Source organism: Triticum dicoccoides, chromosome 6A, assembly GCF_002162155.2.
Source record: "Triticum dicoccoides isolate Atlit2015 ecotype Zavitan chromosome 6A, WEW_v2.0, whole genome shotgun sequence".
Lineage (NCBI taxonomy): Eukaryota > Viridiplantae > Streptophyta > Magnoliopsida > Poales > Poaceae > Triticum > Triticum dicoccoides.
This window is the reverse complement of record NC_041390.1, coordinates 99,289,151-99,304,337: the sequence shown is the minus strand read 5'-3', so window position 1 is coordinate 99,304,337 and position 15,187 is coordinate 99,289,151. Positions and strand designations below refer to the sequence as shown.

Sequence of the window (15,187 nt, the reverse complement as noted above, 5' to 3'; positions counted from 1 at the left end):
TCTTATTCTATATTTTAAATTTTTAATGTTTTATTGAATATTTCAATGTGTTCCTTTCAATATTTCTTCCCCTTGATTTTCTTGTTTCAAAACAATTTAACGAGTGGGCTGCCACATGTGTGAAAATGCCGACACATTGCCATCAATATGGTTTCAAGGTTTTCACACGTTGCCATCTTGCATCAGCATCCTAAGAATCAAGAAATCCAGGCTAAAAGAAAAAGAATCAAGGAATTTATGCCGTGCCATCATCAATCATCACATTATCACAAATGTTTGTCAAAAGAATATCAGAAAGAAGTGTCACCTTTGGGTAAGCAACCATCAAATACATGATTGGTTTTTTAGATGATGGAAGCTTTATTTGCCCCCAGCCTCTGGATCCTAAGATGCATATAGCCAGCACTAAAACATTGTTTATTATAAAGAGATCAAAGTTTAATATTGCCAAGAGAGAAACATCAAAAACATGGACAAACTAAGACGAACATGCCAACAAAAAAGTCCACTCTAAACACTGAGAAACGTATCACTTGCACGCCGTCCAAACCCGAATGTGAATTCTCCGGTGATCCACTCGAGCTTCTTTCATCACAATTTTTTTATCTAGACTAGAACAGGCAGACTCCATCTAGTCATTGCCAGAAATTTGAGAACTTCACAAAGAAAGGCAAGATGAAGGTTTATCCGAAAGGTAAAGAAGATGGCTCCAACCTCCAGCATTTATGTATAAGATCATCAAAACTATCATCTCATTGCAGGGCCAGCAGCCGCTTGTATCTCTCCACCTTGTTGCTGTTGTGTTTCTTCTTCTTCTACCTCAAGTGCACTTCCCTCTCCGGGACAGGTCAAATTATCATCATTCGAGGACAAGTTTCCTCTCCTCTCACTGCAACGATTCTCGAGCTCCAAGCACTCCTTAAGCTGGGCCACGACCTCCGCCATAGTCGGCCGCTCCCGGGAGACATCTTGCTTGCAATGCAGCGCCAAGTCAGCAGTTTTCCAGGCAGAGTTGATGTCATAGTCCCCTCCCATCTTTGCATCCACAATGCTCTCGATGTTTCCATGGTCGAGGCTCTCATGCACCCACTCGCCGATGTGGATGCTCATGCTGTCACTAATCGGTATTACCGGGGCATGGCCTGTGATGAGCTCCAGGAGGACGACCCCGAAGCTGTACAGGTCGCTCTTCTCGCTGATGTGATAACTGCGGAAGTACCTGAACAATTGGTAGACGAAAGGGTCCTTAATTATGACAAAGTAACAACACTTCAGGTAATGTTGAATAAGTGGAGTAGACAGGAGAAGAGAGTGATGCTGTGCATGACGTACTCAGGATCTAAATACCCAATGGTACCAGCTGGCTCAGTAGTTATATGTGTTTCGGAGTCGCTGAAAGCCTTGGTCAGGCCAAAATCAGCTATCTTTGCCCCAAGATCTGTGGTCAGGAGGATGTTCCTGCTCTTCACATCTCTGTGAATCAATGCTGGCTTACAAGCGATGTGCAGATACTCAAGACCTGTGATAAAATAATTACTACTTTTTTGTTGACAGTCATGTGCAAATGAAATCTCAGGACCTAGTAGATGGCTGCTATGTCCTAACCTTGTGCAGCATCAAGGGCGATCTGAAGACGCTGCTTCCAAGTGAGTGGTTTACTAGTAGAAGTGGCTTCACATGTCAATGGAGATTAAACATAGTTAGTTCAAAGAAGATTTTGGAACAATTCATGGACTTCAGTTAATAACCACGGATAATTTAAGGTCTACGCAATTCTTGCTTAAATGAAATGTAATGTAATGTGCGCCTAAAACTTTGATTAGCCGATATAAGAATCCACATTTGAATGGCCAAGATGAACCTCTCAGATGATCCTGCAGGCTCCCTTCAGGCATGTACTCGTAAACAAGAGCCAAATGATTTTTGTCCTTGCAGTAGCCAATCAAAGAAACTAAGTTCTTGTGATGAATCCTCGTCAAGTGCTGAGCCTGCAATATAACATGCGGCGCTGTCATTCAAATAATTTAAGTAGAATACATAATGAGGATGTTTAGTAAGTGTAGTCTTGTAAAGAGAGAAGTCCATATTGTCTAAGGTTCAACCCTGAACTCTGAACTCTTCCATTTGTCTAAGGTTCAACCCGGAACTCTGAAACCATATAAGAATCAACCCTGAACTATCAAAACCATCTATGATTCAACCCTTCTCTCCCCTGAACCCGGTTTTCACTGAGTTAGCCTGGCTTTGGCCCGTTGGTCGGCCAGTTAGCAGCCACGTCAGCATCCCAGAAACGAAATTTGAGGGTATCCCTACTTCTGCAGGCCAAAGTGTGTGTTCCCAGAATGATCACTATATTAGTTTTGATTTTACAGAATTGTTTCAGATTTTCTGCACATTTTCATTTTTTGGTCAAAATTTTACCCAAAAGGGGCTGAAAATGAAATTTGAGGGTATTCTTAGTTATGTTGGCAAAATTGTCTGAAAATTTCCAAGAATTATCACTATATTTCTTTGATTTTACACTATTTTTTCTGGACACTTCCATTGGCTGAAAATGTAATTTAAGGGTATTTTAAATCTGTTTGGCAAAAATGTCTTAAAATTTCCCAGAATGATAAGTATATTAGTCTATATTTTACAGAACAGTCTAAAAAATTTCTGCACACTTTAATTTTTTTGTCAAAATTTGACCAAAAAAGGGGCAGAAAATGTAATTTGAGGGTATTTTAAAGTTTGTTTGGCAAAAATGTCTGAAACTTCCCCAGAATGGTAAAGTATATTAGTATTGATTTTACAGAAATTATTTCAAAATTTTGTTGACACTTCCAATTTTTTGTCAAAATTTGACCCAAAAAGGGGTGACTGGGATGCTGACAGGCCGGTCAACGGGAGAAAACTAGGCCAACTCAGCAAAAACTGGATTCAGGGGAGAGAAGGGTTGAATCTCATAAGGTTTTATAGTTCAGGATTAATTCTTAGACAGTTTCAGAGTTCGGGACTGAATCATAGACAAATGGAAAAGTTCAGGGTTGTAACATGAACTTCTCTCTTTTGTAAAACTACACACACACAAACACAAAAATCTTAAAGAACTCATTCATCAAAATTCGTATACAGATGGCTACACTAAGAAATCTGGGGGGAACATAGATGTTACGATTACACATGAATATTTTTAATTTCGACATGTAGAACTTCACACTGATTTTGTTTTTACCTCAGCCAGAAACTCTTTGCCCCCTTGGGAAGATGACTCAGAACGCACTTTCACTGCAACTGGGTTTCCATTCTCCAAGTAACCAAGGAAGACAGGTCCAAACCCACCCTTTCCTACCTGTTGGCTAAAGTTGTTTGTAATATGCTTCAGTTCTTTGTAAGAGAACTCTCGGCTCCCAAGTAATGCTGATCCATCTTCATGACCAGTAGCCTTTCGCTTAGCTGAATACATGCACAACGTAATGGCAAGCATTTTATATTTTGTATAAAAAAAGGCAAAAGAAAATGAAATACAAAAGTGTGTAATGCACAAAGCAGAAACCATTATTTCCAATATTACCTTTTCCTTTGAGCATTTGGCGCAGCAAAAATAATATAACAAATAGTGCGATGGCAGTAACTATTGGCACAATGACTATTGCAGAGAGAAGTGACCCATTGATCTTCTTTCGAACTGGTCTGCAGGAAGTATCATTGCCACAAAGATTTGCATTGCCACCGACCCTGGCAATACACAAAAGTTAAATTATAATGTGCTTCTATGGTGTTCTGAATAAAGAGAGGTGTCTAACTATAAATGCTGGAAGGAACCACTACTTCTCTACAAAATATACTGATCAATCAGACCTAATAGTTAACTAGTCAAATGTAATACTGACACTGTTTTTGAAGGTGCTTTCACAATGAATGCTCTTGAAGAAATGAAACTACCCATGAAATGCACTGGGACAAAGTAAATTGATATACAAGATTCTTCCATGCCTTTCTAGAGAAATCCAACAATTAGCATATATTATTTTATGCGCTAGAGTCACCGGTCCTTGTTGTAGTATCTATTACAGTTGATAACTGATGATGACACAACTTATCTTTCCAGTTAACCAGAAGTAATATACCTTACTGAATGAGCAGTCAAAGAAATTGAAAAATAGAAGGCCCAAATAGCAAAACCATACAATTTTAAGTAGTATGATATTAAATCATCATTTTCTAAAATATTACTGACATCATCCCAAAATGATGAGCATTTACTGATTTACATATTGGTATGAATTTTTTCCTTAAAAAAAATTATATTCTTAGTTAGTTAACTTTTGATAGCTGAACATACCTTAGTGATAGGGATCCATTTTGGGACCTTTGTAAAAGGCTGTAAGGAATTGGTCCGCTCAGATCATTGCTGGACAAATCCCTATAAAGGAAAAACATGGTATATCCATATATGTAGCACAGAAAACTGTTGTGCCGAGATTCAAGAATGAAAAGATAAGTAATAAGACTTACAGAAACATTAGTGATGATAGTTTCCCAAGAAAATTTGGAATGGGACCAGATAAGTTGTTGTGTGACAAATCCCTGGAAGGAGTAACAGATCTTGTGAATTAAAGCTAAAAAGGAAAGGCGAAATACAACATTTTCTGAAGTGTTATTTTCAGCTTCACTGCATGACTGAATACAAAAGGCAAAAGTATGTATCTAGTCACTGCATGTGAGGAAGAGAGTTATGTTTTTCTCCCAAACTATATCATTAGTTTTCTGACAGTATTATTTTGGTGAACGGTGTATTAAAACGAGGAAGCACATATCATGTATCCAAAGTTCCTATATGGAGATACAGACAGTTCTTTCTTTTTCCTGAAAACATGGAGACACAGACAATTTAAGAAATGTACTATCATCCACAGTTCAAGAGAGTTTCTCTGTACTACTGTGTAAATTGTTTCAGGTATTGTTCAGTAATTCTCTCCATGTGTAAACAAGCTAATCATCTTAAGAATATCAGTGCAAGCATTCCTTTTTTGGTAATTTTCAAATGTCTGTGAATTATGTGCATATAATTTAGCTTATACAAACCTGTGTTCTGATAACAAGTACACTAATTCCTGAATATACTAAAAAAGGCAGGTGCGGAAAATATCCACGTGGGTTTATTTTGAGTAGTACTCCCTCTGTCCGGAAATACTTGTCATCAAAATGAATAAAAGGGGATGTATCTAAATGTATTTTAGTTCTAAATACATCCCTTTTTGTCCATTTTGATGACAAGTATTTTCGGACGGAGGGAATATAAAAAAGGTAGTAGCATGTTAAAAATTCCACAGTAAGAAAGACGAGAAGTAAAAACCTACAGATACTGGAGTGCTTTGAGATCTCTAAAATTAGTAGAGATGGCACCAACTAACCCAAAGGAAGACAAGTTTCTGCCAAAAAGTAAACCAAGAACAGTTAGCTTCTCTTGTTCATTTGTCCTAGACGTTTCTTAGAAATGTCAAATATTCAGCGTATGAGAATGGGTTTTTTCTTTATTTCATCCAAACACAGTTATGAAACTTACAGTCCCATTATTTCAGAGGGGCTTGCCGGTGGATATGAGCAGTTTAATCCTCTCCATATAAAAGCTTTCGGAGTACATGGATCACCCATCCAGTTTTTTACCACACCAAAATTGTCTTGGATTGCCATCATAGCTCTAGCTGCTTTGCAAGAACAAGGAAGATGGTTAATTAAACGAATAGACAAGCAGGCAAGCTTTAAGATACTAATACACCTCGAATGTGATAAAGGACAGTCTAATCCAACCCTCTTTACTGCTAAGAAAAAATTCTACGTCTCAGTCTTGAACTTACACCACAGCCATGAACAAACAGACACTACAACAACAAACAATCGAAAACAAGCTCCACCATTTGGATAAAAGAAACTTCCACAAAAAAAATGCTAAAAACAGAAGAAAAAATGGTACAAACAGATCAATAAACGGAACTTAGTGATATGGCAATGGCATGGCAGTAATGTGGTGGACACGTGGCATGCACGTTACACTAAATCACTAGTGAGACTACCCGAGGTTTAAAAAAATGATGGTTTCAATAGTTTGAGGTTGTCAATCGAAAGGTTTTAGAATTCAGGGTTGAAAAGTGAACTTTTGCCAAGGTTCAGAGTTGGAAAGTGGACTTTTGTTTATTGCAAGTTAGACAGGACCCTTAACGTAGTAACTGTAGCTGGTTATATACCCTCTCTAGTCCCTACTAATATCGCATCACTAAATCCATACCGTCTCCAGGATCAGTTGCAACCGCAGTTATCGGTTTCACCAAGTACATCTCCATGGCATTGAGGATAGGTGGAAGTGTTGCATTTTTTGTAGCAACAAGTGAGACACTATAACTTTCCATCCCCTGCACAACACCGGAAAAGTAATTGGTGAATAGGAACGTTGGGGTGTAAGGTCGCCTGTTCCATGTCTTGTTATTGACAATGATATCAAACTGCCGCACCACATTGCTCGGTACATGCTGCAGCTCAGCAAAGTAGAAAATAAAGAAGTATTTGGAGCTTATGTTCGCCGATGGATCAGATGGATTCCATGAGAAATCAATTCTTGAGCTATTAACAGTCGCTGCATTTTGCATAACAGAAGGTGGCACATCGTAGACAGCCCTGAGGTTATTGTGGATTGGAGAAGTTGCAGATATCTTAGTACAGTTCGGAATTGCATTATATGTCGTCCAGATGCGGTCTTGGGGATCCGAAGGGTACCTGTTTGGACCAATGAAGTATATGTTTTATGTACTATTGTAGTCCACTGAATTAACTAGAGTCAAAAAACCACCTCTTTGTCAAAAGGTATACCTTGCGGACAAAACTTATGCAATACTATAAGGCTAAAAGCAGAGGTTACAGTCTACAGTCATTTATAAATATATTTTTCCGCAGGATATTCAGCGACCAAAATTTTACTTCTGTTGATCAAGATGGTGCTAACGCGGATTTATGTTAAAATTTGATAACAAAAATTCTAAGTCAAAAACTAACCTGATTATTGAATTGTCTGTGGGCCCCATGTGGAACCGATTAGAATTAACCAGCACGAGCGATTGACTTGCATTGACCTCTGGGTAGAGGGTGGTATTCAGTGGCCTCAAATCCAGCCCAGAAATAAATGGATTGCCCATACCTTTGTTCACCAAACAAACTTGCAAGTAATCAGTAGGAGCCACAAGTATGATGTCCATCCAGTTGAATGCTCCTGCATCACTGTAGTTAACTTCATGCCAGTAGTTTGCCCCCAGGTAAAGATCAAAGACAGGAGGTTTGCCCAGGCCATCATAGTTTCCATAGTAGAAGGCGGCACGAACAAGGTACTTGTTTCCCATCACCAGGGACCTCAGGGTGTAGCAATTCCTTGGACCATGCGGAAAGAACCGGAGATTGGAATAGCGTTTTGCCAGTGATGGCTCCATGTAATCTGAGGAGATGATGCGGTTTTCTCCCGTGGTGATGAAACCATAGTCCGATACATATACCATATTTGTAATGGAATCTTGGTAGGTAGAATTCACTGGGATGCCACAATCGATGCTTATGAAACCTGGAAACAAAATACAAGTCAAAAAGATTTGTATCACAAGTGGTTATGCACTTATGCATAATGGATTTCTATCACCGGCCTTAAATGAACGTTGTGCTATGAGCAACATAGGTGCTTCTCATTGTGTATTTTCTGAACAGAAAGAGTGGTAAGAAACTAAGAATTGAGGGGCAACACACCCAGATAATCAGGCTGTCCATGAATCAACTGGAACATGTAGAATAGGAGAACTGCTACACATAGATTCATGCTTCACTCTTGTGAGCAAACGAGCCTTCTATCTGAGAGAGAGAGAGAGAGAGAGAGAGAGGGAGGGAGGGCAGAGAGAGAGAGAGAGAGAGAGAGAGAGAGAGAGAGAGAGAGAGAGAGAGAGACTGGCATATATATGTATATCCATGGGATTAGCAAATGCTTTCACATGCATATTACTGTCGTCCTATTCCACAATGATAGATTAGGAGGGTCGGTCTAGAAAAGGTTTTTTCGAAACAGTTCTGTCATTGCAACTTTTAACTTACTCTATGATTCCTTTGTTGGCATTAGAAAAAGACTGTCCACTCATGTGGTTTGGTCATCTTCATCTCATAGTAAATAATACGAACAAACCAGAAGGGCAAGAACCCCCATGGCTCAAGCATTTCAGGGTATGTATGTATGAATGAATGAATCTCCGGAATGGAACCGTAATCTAAGTGATCATCAACCTAATGACCTGGTACAGTATACTAACAAGATGATCCTAAGGAATCTTGCAAGTGGCACACAAGGATAAAGTCTGGGAACAATGAGGTAGTGCTTACTTACTTATTATGCGCTGCTAGCTAACAATTTTAGCAATTGGCATTACTGCAGTTACTGCAGTGAGGCCCTGATTTTTCACCAGATTTCATGCTGGGCCAAGAGGTTCAGATGGAGCCCCGCAGCTGCACAGCGACCACGTACCGTGCCTGGCCAGCGCGGAGTGCGCCGCATTCGGAGACCCTGAGGCGCGGTCGGCACGCGCAATCCGTATGTCCCCGGGGCCCCGACGGCGACGTCGTTTGTACGAGCCCGCGGGTGCGGCCGCGTCAGGACACCACCGCACAATTTACTCGGCCGATGGATGGCAGCGAGCGAACAGGGAGCGGAGTCGTCCTTGTCGGTCTCCTCTCCTTGACCTCGGTCTCAGTGGGCATGTCGGCACGCACTGCACTGCCCCGAAGGAGATGCAGTGCAGGCAGCCGAGGGAGCCATTACGCCGAGCACCCTGCGCGCGCGGCGACCGGAATCGACCCTGGCACGCACGGTGCGTCCGCGCCGACAGGAGAAGCACGGCGTCAAGGCCGTCGGTTCCCCCAGCGTGACGCGCACGGGGGCGCGACCATGGCAGCGCTAGCTCTGGCGATGACATTTCGTCGAACACACATCGGGCACTGCTTCTCGAGCATTACCACCGCCACCCTCTCGGTGGGCAGTGGGGATGGAAATTTCGTGGGGACGCGGAGAGAAACTGGACTACGGGGCCCGGTGTCAGCGACGGAAAAACCTTTCCCGCCTTTCCTCTTCCCTCTTGGTCAACTCAAGGTCAACCATCATCAATCTGGTGACGTTTTATTCTCTTTTTTTTTTTCGAAATTTCATTCCTACACGAATGAAACAAAGCAAAACCTATACGAATTAATCAACAAAAAAATGTACAAATCCACCCATCCATCCAACGGTCCTAAAAAATCGCCTTTTCTTCACTCTTTCTTTTCTCACATTTTTCTCGGTTATTCAATTAACATTCCTACAGCTGAACATATTCACCGGCCGGCGACGAGGAGCCGCTTCTTCACAGGTCCCGTTGCTCCCGCAGCCGCTCCTCCGCGTCGAGCTCCATGAGCCTGGAGAAGACGCCGACCATGGGCGCGGTGTTGTATGTGCAGGCCTCGGTCTGCATGTACGCGCCGCGCTGGTCGTTGAACCGGTCCTCGCCGTCGGGCCCGCCGACGACGGCGCCGACGAGGTCGTGCGGGTTCTCCTCGCCCGCGCTGTACCACGAGTCGAACCCCTGCGCGCACCCGATGAACCCCTTCTCGTCCGCGAACGACGCCGTCGATGCCGCCCGGTGGTGCACCCGCCGCGGGTACTTGTCGCTGTACCCGACCAGGTAGCTCGTCCCCATCGGGTTGGTGCCCAGGATGTAGTCCGCCTGCGCCCTGGCGAACGCCAGCACCTCCTCGGCGCACACCACGACGTCCGCCGCCGTCTCGCCGCCCGTGTCCGAGGTGTCGGCGTCCTCGTCCACGGTGCAGCGGAGGGGCTCCCCGAGCGCCGCCAGCAGGTCGGAGTGGACGGTGAGGAGGAAGACGGCGTTGGTCACGTACTGGAGGTTGTTCCAGGGGCGGATGAAGATGAGCCCCGCCGGGGTGCGCGGCGCGTTGCGGGCGGCGCCGCCGGGGTTCTTGTTCATGTTGGAGCACACGTAGAACTCGGCCTTGGCACGGTACTTCTCCAGCACCGCGCGGTACTCCGAGCTCAGGTCCTTCTCCTCCAGCAGCAGCTGATCGATGGCCCAGGAAGAGAAATGTTAATTGCAAGGATCAAAACACAAATTATACTAATTAAACAGCTGATGCATGGCTAATTTAGTTTTTAATTGACGGCTAATTTGTAAATAAAACCTTTGACCCCTTTGACCTTTTGCAAATAAAACCTTTGACCCTCTCTAAAAAATATATTGACCTATAGGCTCTAGAGGCTGCATGTCGACCAGGAACACCTTCTAGTAGTCAAAACTATGTGCCAAACTTAATAGCAGGGTTGACTTGAGCAGCGATCGCTGGTAGTCAAACTACATGCAAACTTAATAGCAGGGTTGACTTGAGCAGTGATCGTTGTCAACCTGTCCTCCATTTGTCTGGTATACTGTATGTGAGTGCAGAATCTTTGACACCAACTGACAGACGCCATGTCCGAATGGCATCCATCGTTACACGGAACATAACTTCAGTGCCGTGCAGAATTGATCAGGTTATATAAACCAACCCGGCCGAACATCAACGAAAATGGGCCGCATGATCCTTGCGGGCTCAGTTACCAGTGCCCAAGTTGTGATCCAACCACCGAATCCAAAAAACCCTTAAAAAAAACTGAATCCCAAGAAAAAACGTGCAGCTACTGTCGGTTGAGTATTTTTCTGTCTCATGTGCTTCCACTCTTTCCTTTCTCCCATCTCCAATTGAAAAGCCCATACACATCAGTAACAACTGCTGATAACAACTGCTGATGTGTTTTTCATTAAACAACCGAGGAAATGACCGCTCGGCCCCTCCATTCCACTTGGGCAAGTAAGCTGTCTAGCCAGAGTAGGTATCCATCATTGGTTGAATCGCTTGCTTCAAACATCACATCCCAAGTGAAGCATGACAGAGACAAAAACAGCTTGTGGATGACCAAAGAAGCAGGCATGTGATGGACGAGCCTTCACCCTCATGGCAAGAGGAGCCGGCCGCATGCTGCCTTGCGTTCTAAGCATATGCGAAGCAGAAGGTGCGGTCAAAGGAGCTATGATTAGGAAGGCAGTCCATTCCTACGAGACCTCATGTGATCGGCGACAGTGAACAGTCCATGGTTAGGAAACCGGTCTGTTTCTGGAAGGTTTTTAATAAATAAATGGCAGCTGCCGGGAGGAGCACATGTGAAAGGAACGAATTAGAAATGGTTACCCGCAGGACAAAGGCGCAGGTGGGGTGGGGTAGATCGAAAGATCTCTCCTAGTCTCATGGCCGGCCCCGTGTTTGTGTAGTATAAAACAAATTTGGGCATCTCTCAACTTTCTTGACCCTCTTGGTGGGCAGAGCATCGCCTGCTCCCCATGATTAGCTTTTTTTGCTGAGAATCATCATCAATCATCTCATATGCTTGCTTAACTAGGTTTTGCACATGCATGGGCGCCCCTCGACGAAAATCAACCTCTACGCAAATTAAAACTCACGTTGCAATATGTATTATCGAAATTCGAAAGGCGTTTGGGATGATATGTATATATGCATTCTCCTAGAAGAATTAGTAGAAGAGATGCATAGGGCGGGCGGAGTTGTTGGGCATGGCGCATCATCCATCAACTCCAGCGGAAGCACCCCGGGAAAGCATGCTAGGTAAGGTACGGTAGGGGGGTAGCCATGCTTGCAAGCTAGAGAGAGAGGGTAGCTAAGCAAAAGCTAGGGTGCACCAAACACGCGGCTTGCTCCTCATGCTAACGATATATACAAAACCGGTGGCACAACCAAATCAACAAAGTCATACTACATCTGTCATTACTAGTACATGGGATCAATTTACCGCATGGATCCCATATGGCAATCCCCTAGTACGTAGTATTAAATAACTAAGCACTGCTAACTACTAGTGAATTTTTTTAAAAAAATCACGAACTAACTAAAATTCGAACTAACTATAGTGGAAGTTGACGTATGCCTCTGACTAATTTGTTTACAGCTGCCGCAATCGGCGGTGGAAAAAAGAATCAATCTGATCATTGTTTTCTTTTGTGAGGAATTCATTCTGATGATGCATGAAAAGGTAAACAAGTTTGACCAGCTCAAGGAAAGGTCGCTAGGTTGGTGCAGTGCATGCATGCATGGGCTGCGTGCATGCGTCAGCAATGGAGAGACGCACAGAGAGAGACGAGATGGCAGTAGTGGTGATGAGTGGTACTGAGACTGACCTTGGAGGCGAGGACCTGGAGGCCGGGGTACTTGATGTCCCAGCTGAACTCGGAGACGCCCCAGCCGGTGCCGCCGAAGTCGTCGGCGTTGGCGACGGCGTAGTCGAGGTACTCGCGGCCGCCGGTGGCGCGGTGCAGCCACAGCGCCGCCCACAGCAGCTCGTCGTTGTACCCGCTCGCCGACGGGTAGTAGCTCTTCACCACCCGCACGCTCGCGTCGTACCGCCCCCGGTACTTGTCCGCGAACTCGAACAGCTGCACGTAATATACATACGTACGTATAAATTATAAATACGACGACATATACGATAAGAAAAGAACTACGGTATAGCCGAAGCGTCAAGCGTGTGTGTGTACGACGGACGTTGAGCTGCTCGCTGTCACGTACCAGACCCGGCTGTGGCTAGTGGATCGAGTGTCGTGTTTTTTAATCGTGAATTCTGTGTGTAAAGGGGGCTGACAAAAGCTTAAAGGGAAATTAAGCTGGTGCTAATCTAGTCTGATTTTTCTGCTTTACGTTTATTAATTATTAATTTTGTGTGACAAGTAATGTGTGCTAGTACATGACAGCGTACCTGCTGCGCGTGGTGGAGGAGGAGGTGCGCGTAGTGCGCGTCGCCGGCTCGCCGGAACACGATGGACGCGGCGGCCATGGCGGCGGCCGTCTCGGCGGCCACCTCCGAGCCGGGGTGCTCGGCGTCCACCTTGTACGCCCGCCGCGACGTCGTCATGTCCTCCGGCCGCTGCCAGCAGTAGTGGTCCGAGTCGCCGTCGCCGACCTGTACGTATGCGCGATCGGGTCAGAAAAGATGCAGCGTGTGCACGCTACGTGCGTGTTTACACTTTGCATTCTGCGCGCGCGGCCGGTCATGGCGACGGCGGCGGCGGCGGCGATGGATGATGACTGACCTGGGTCCAGAGCTCGTTGGGCGCGGTGTGCGCCTTGATGAAGTAGTCGGTGCCCCACTTGATGGACTGCAGCGCGTGCGCGCCCTCGCCGGCGGCGGCGATCTGGTCGCCGTACTCGAGGACGGCCCAGGAGAGCATGGTGACGGTGAAGGCCATGGGGAGGCCGAACTTGACGTGGTCGCCGGCGTCGTAGTACCCGCCCACCAGGTCCACCCCCTGCTCCAGCCCGTCGGTGAGCCCCGAGTGGCCGCGCCACCGCACCCGCTGGTTGTACGGCAGCCGGCCCGACCGCTGCGACTCGAAGTAGAGCAGGCTCTTGGACAGCGCGTCCCCGTAGTCGTGCCGCGCCGCCGACGCCATCACCAGCGACACCGCCACGACGGCCGCGGCCAGCACGAACCTGCCGGTGACATCGCTCATCTCAGCGGCCGCCCGTCCCGCCCGCGCGCGCGCCAAGAAAGAAACCCGCGGTCGGTCGATCGGCCCCCGAAAGAAACTCCAAAGCAGGCGCCGACGGTGCGGCCGACCTTTCTCGATCGCTCCGCGCCCGCCGCAAACCAAAATGGCCACCGGCGGCCGGCCTCGCTCGCCGGAGTAACGGGTTTCCAAGAATGGAAGCGGGTCAGCGCCGCCTCCGAAAAGTGAACCCGCGGCTCCGCCTCCTCCTCCTCCTGCCTGGTAATTTAAGCTCGAAACGGAAGCTGATAGATAACCGACGGAGTAATTGCTCCGCTCCCGAGTAGAGTAGTAAATAAATGGCTAATGATCGGCTTCCAGCTTTAGCGGCGGACCTCCTCCTCACCCTAACCCTCCTCGACAATATCTTCGCTGTGCATTGATCGACGGGTTTATATACGGCCGGGCGCGGGCGCGCGCAGATATGCAAAGTAGTAGGAACGGATGGCGATGTTGGGTTGGTGGGCTGTGTTGAAAGAGAGGGAGGGAGGGAGGAAGAAGGCTTTGGGGCTTGGCATGCATGGCGGTGCGGTGGCTTGGCGGGGGAGGGACAGCGACGTCCCGAGAGAAGTCAGTACGAGCTACTACTACTGCTACTCCAGTTCGGGATTTTATTTTTTTTGCAATGTCCGCAAATCATCATCAAAAAACTCATGCGCGCGCGCGAGTTGCCTTCGTTTACGTTTTTTTGGGTTGTTCTGCTTGGTCCACGCGGGCCCACGCACGCCCCGGCTGCTGTGGTTGGTCGGTCCAGCCCAGCACCCCGGCCGGTCCTCGCGGCGGAACGGGGAGCGCTTCCCGCGTTTTTTCCTCCGACGTACGATCGCCCCGGTCTACGGTGCGGATCGGTTCGGTCCTGCCGTGTAGCTCGACTGGCCCGGAGCCAATTCAAAGGCATGGTGGAGCAAGTGATATGGGAATGCATAGAAGTAGCGTAATTACAATGCTGACTATATATTCCACCTATTGGAGATGCCCTGATGTCGTCGTCGGAATATGTTTTTTTTCTTAACACAATGAGTAATACTCCCTCTCCTTTCCAAAATACATGTTGTGCTTTTAGTTCAAAATGAACTAAAACCAAGACAAGTATTTCCGAATGGAGGGAGTACCTTTTCTACTAGTTGGAATGCCGCATGACATGATCGAGGAATTTTGAGCGTCCTCCAGGTCCACAACAGGATCGGTAATAAAAGATCATTTATAACCAGCCTAAATATGGTGCAAGTCTCCAAATTTAGCAAAATGTAACTGCAAATTATTAGCATTTATTAAGTCCCACAATTTGTGTCACCGTGATGGCCTTCCCTAAAAAAGTTTTACACAGCTGATAAAACACAATTTTTTTGTGAAAAACTGAGAAACATGGCTATTGTTGCTTAACGAAACTCATATTCGTTGTTTGTTGCTGGGTCGATAAGTTGTCGATTCTCCGTTGTGTCTGGTTTCTACAGGGATTGGCACACATCGCAAGGACAATGCAAATATATTCAAGGAAATGCATCCCAAAGTCCAAACTGTGCTAACCGGGCCGGTGTAAGGCA

General features: G+C 45.9%; 2 protein-coding genes across 3 annotated transcripts; both read right to left on the bottom strand.

Annotated features, from left to right (window-relative positions):
* Nucleotides 1–288: 288 nt before the first annotated feature.
* On the bottom strand, nucleotides 289–7,890 carry LOC119315288 (probable LRR receptor-like serine/threonine-protein kinase At1g05700). 2 transcript variants are annotated; one of them, XM_037589952.1, is made up of 14 exons: nucleotides 7,768–7,890; nucleotides 7,033–7,588; nucleotides 6,495–6,756; nucleotides 6,272–6,395; nucleotides 5,552–5,690; nucleotides 5,346–5,417; nucleotides 4,501–4,572; nucleotides 4,328–4,408; nucleotides 3,557–3,720; nucleotides 3,218–3,438; nucleotides 1,862–1,988; nucleotides 1,606–1,671; nucleotides 1,333–1,519; nucleotides 289–1,219 (listed from the first exon to the last, which is right to left on the bottom strand). In XM_037589952.1, the coding sequence occupies exons 1-14, from the start codon at nucleotides 7,835–7,837 to the stop codon at nucleotides 748–750; spliced, it is 2,613 nt and encodes an 870-aa protein (XP_037445849.1). In that variant the 5' UTR covers nucleotides 7,838–7,890; the 3' UTR covers nucleotides 289–747. The 2 variants fall into 2 exon arrangements, with proteins under 2 accessions (XP_037445849.1, XP_037445848.1); XM_037589951.1 differs by having other exon boundaries at nucleotides 6,272–6,756.
* A 1,269-nt stretch (nucleotides 7,891–9,159) lies between these two features.
* LOC119315287 (endoglucanase 5-like) lies at nucleotides 9,160–14,091 on the bottom strand. Its single transcript, XM_037589950.1, has 4 exons — nucleotides 13,188–14,091; nucleotides 12,854–13,057; nucleotides 12,279–12,533; nucleotides 9,160–10,112 (listed from the first exon to the last, which is right to left on the bottom strand). The coding sequence occupies exons 1-4, from the start codon at nucleotides 13,605–13,607 to the stop codon at nucleotides 9,402–9,404; spliced, it is 1,590 nt and encodes a 529-aa protein (XP_037445847.1). The 5' UTR covers nucleotides 13,608–14,091; the 3' UTR covers nucleotides 9,160–9,401.
* Between the last annotated feature and the right edge of the window lie 1,096 nt (nucleotides 14,092–15,187).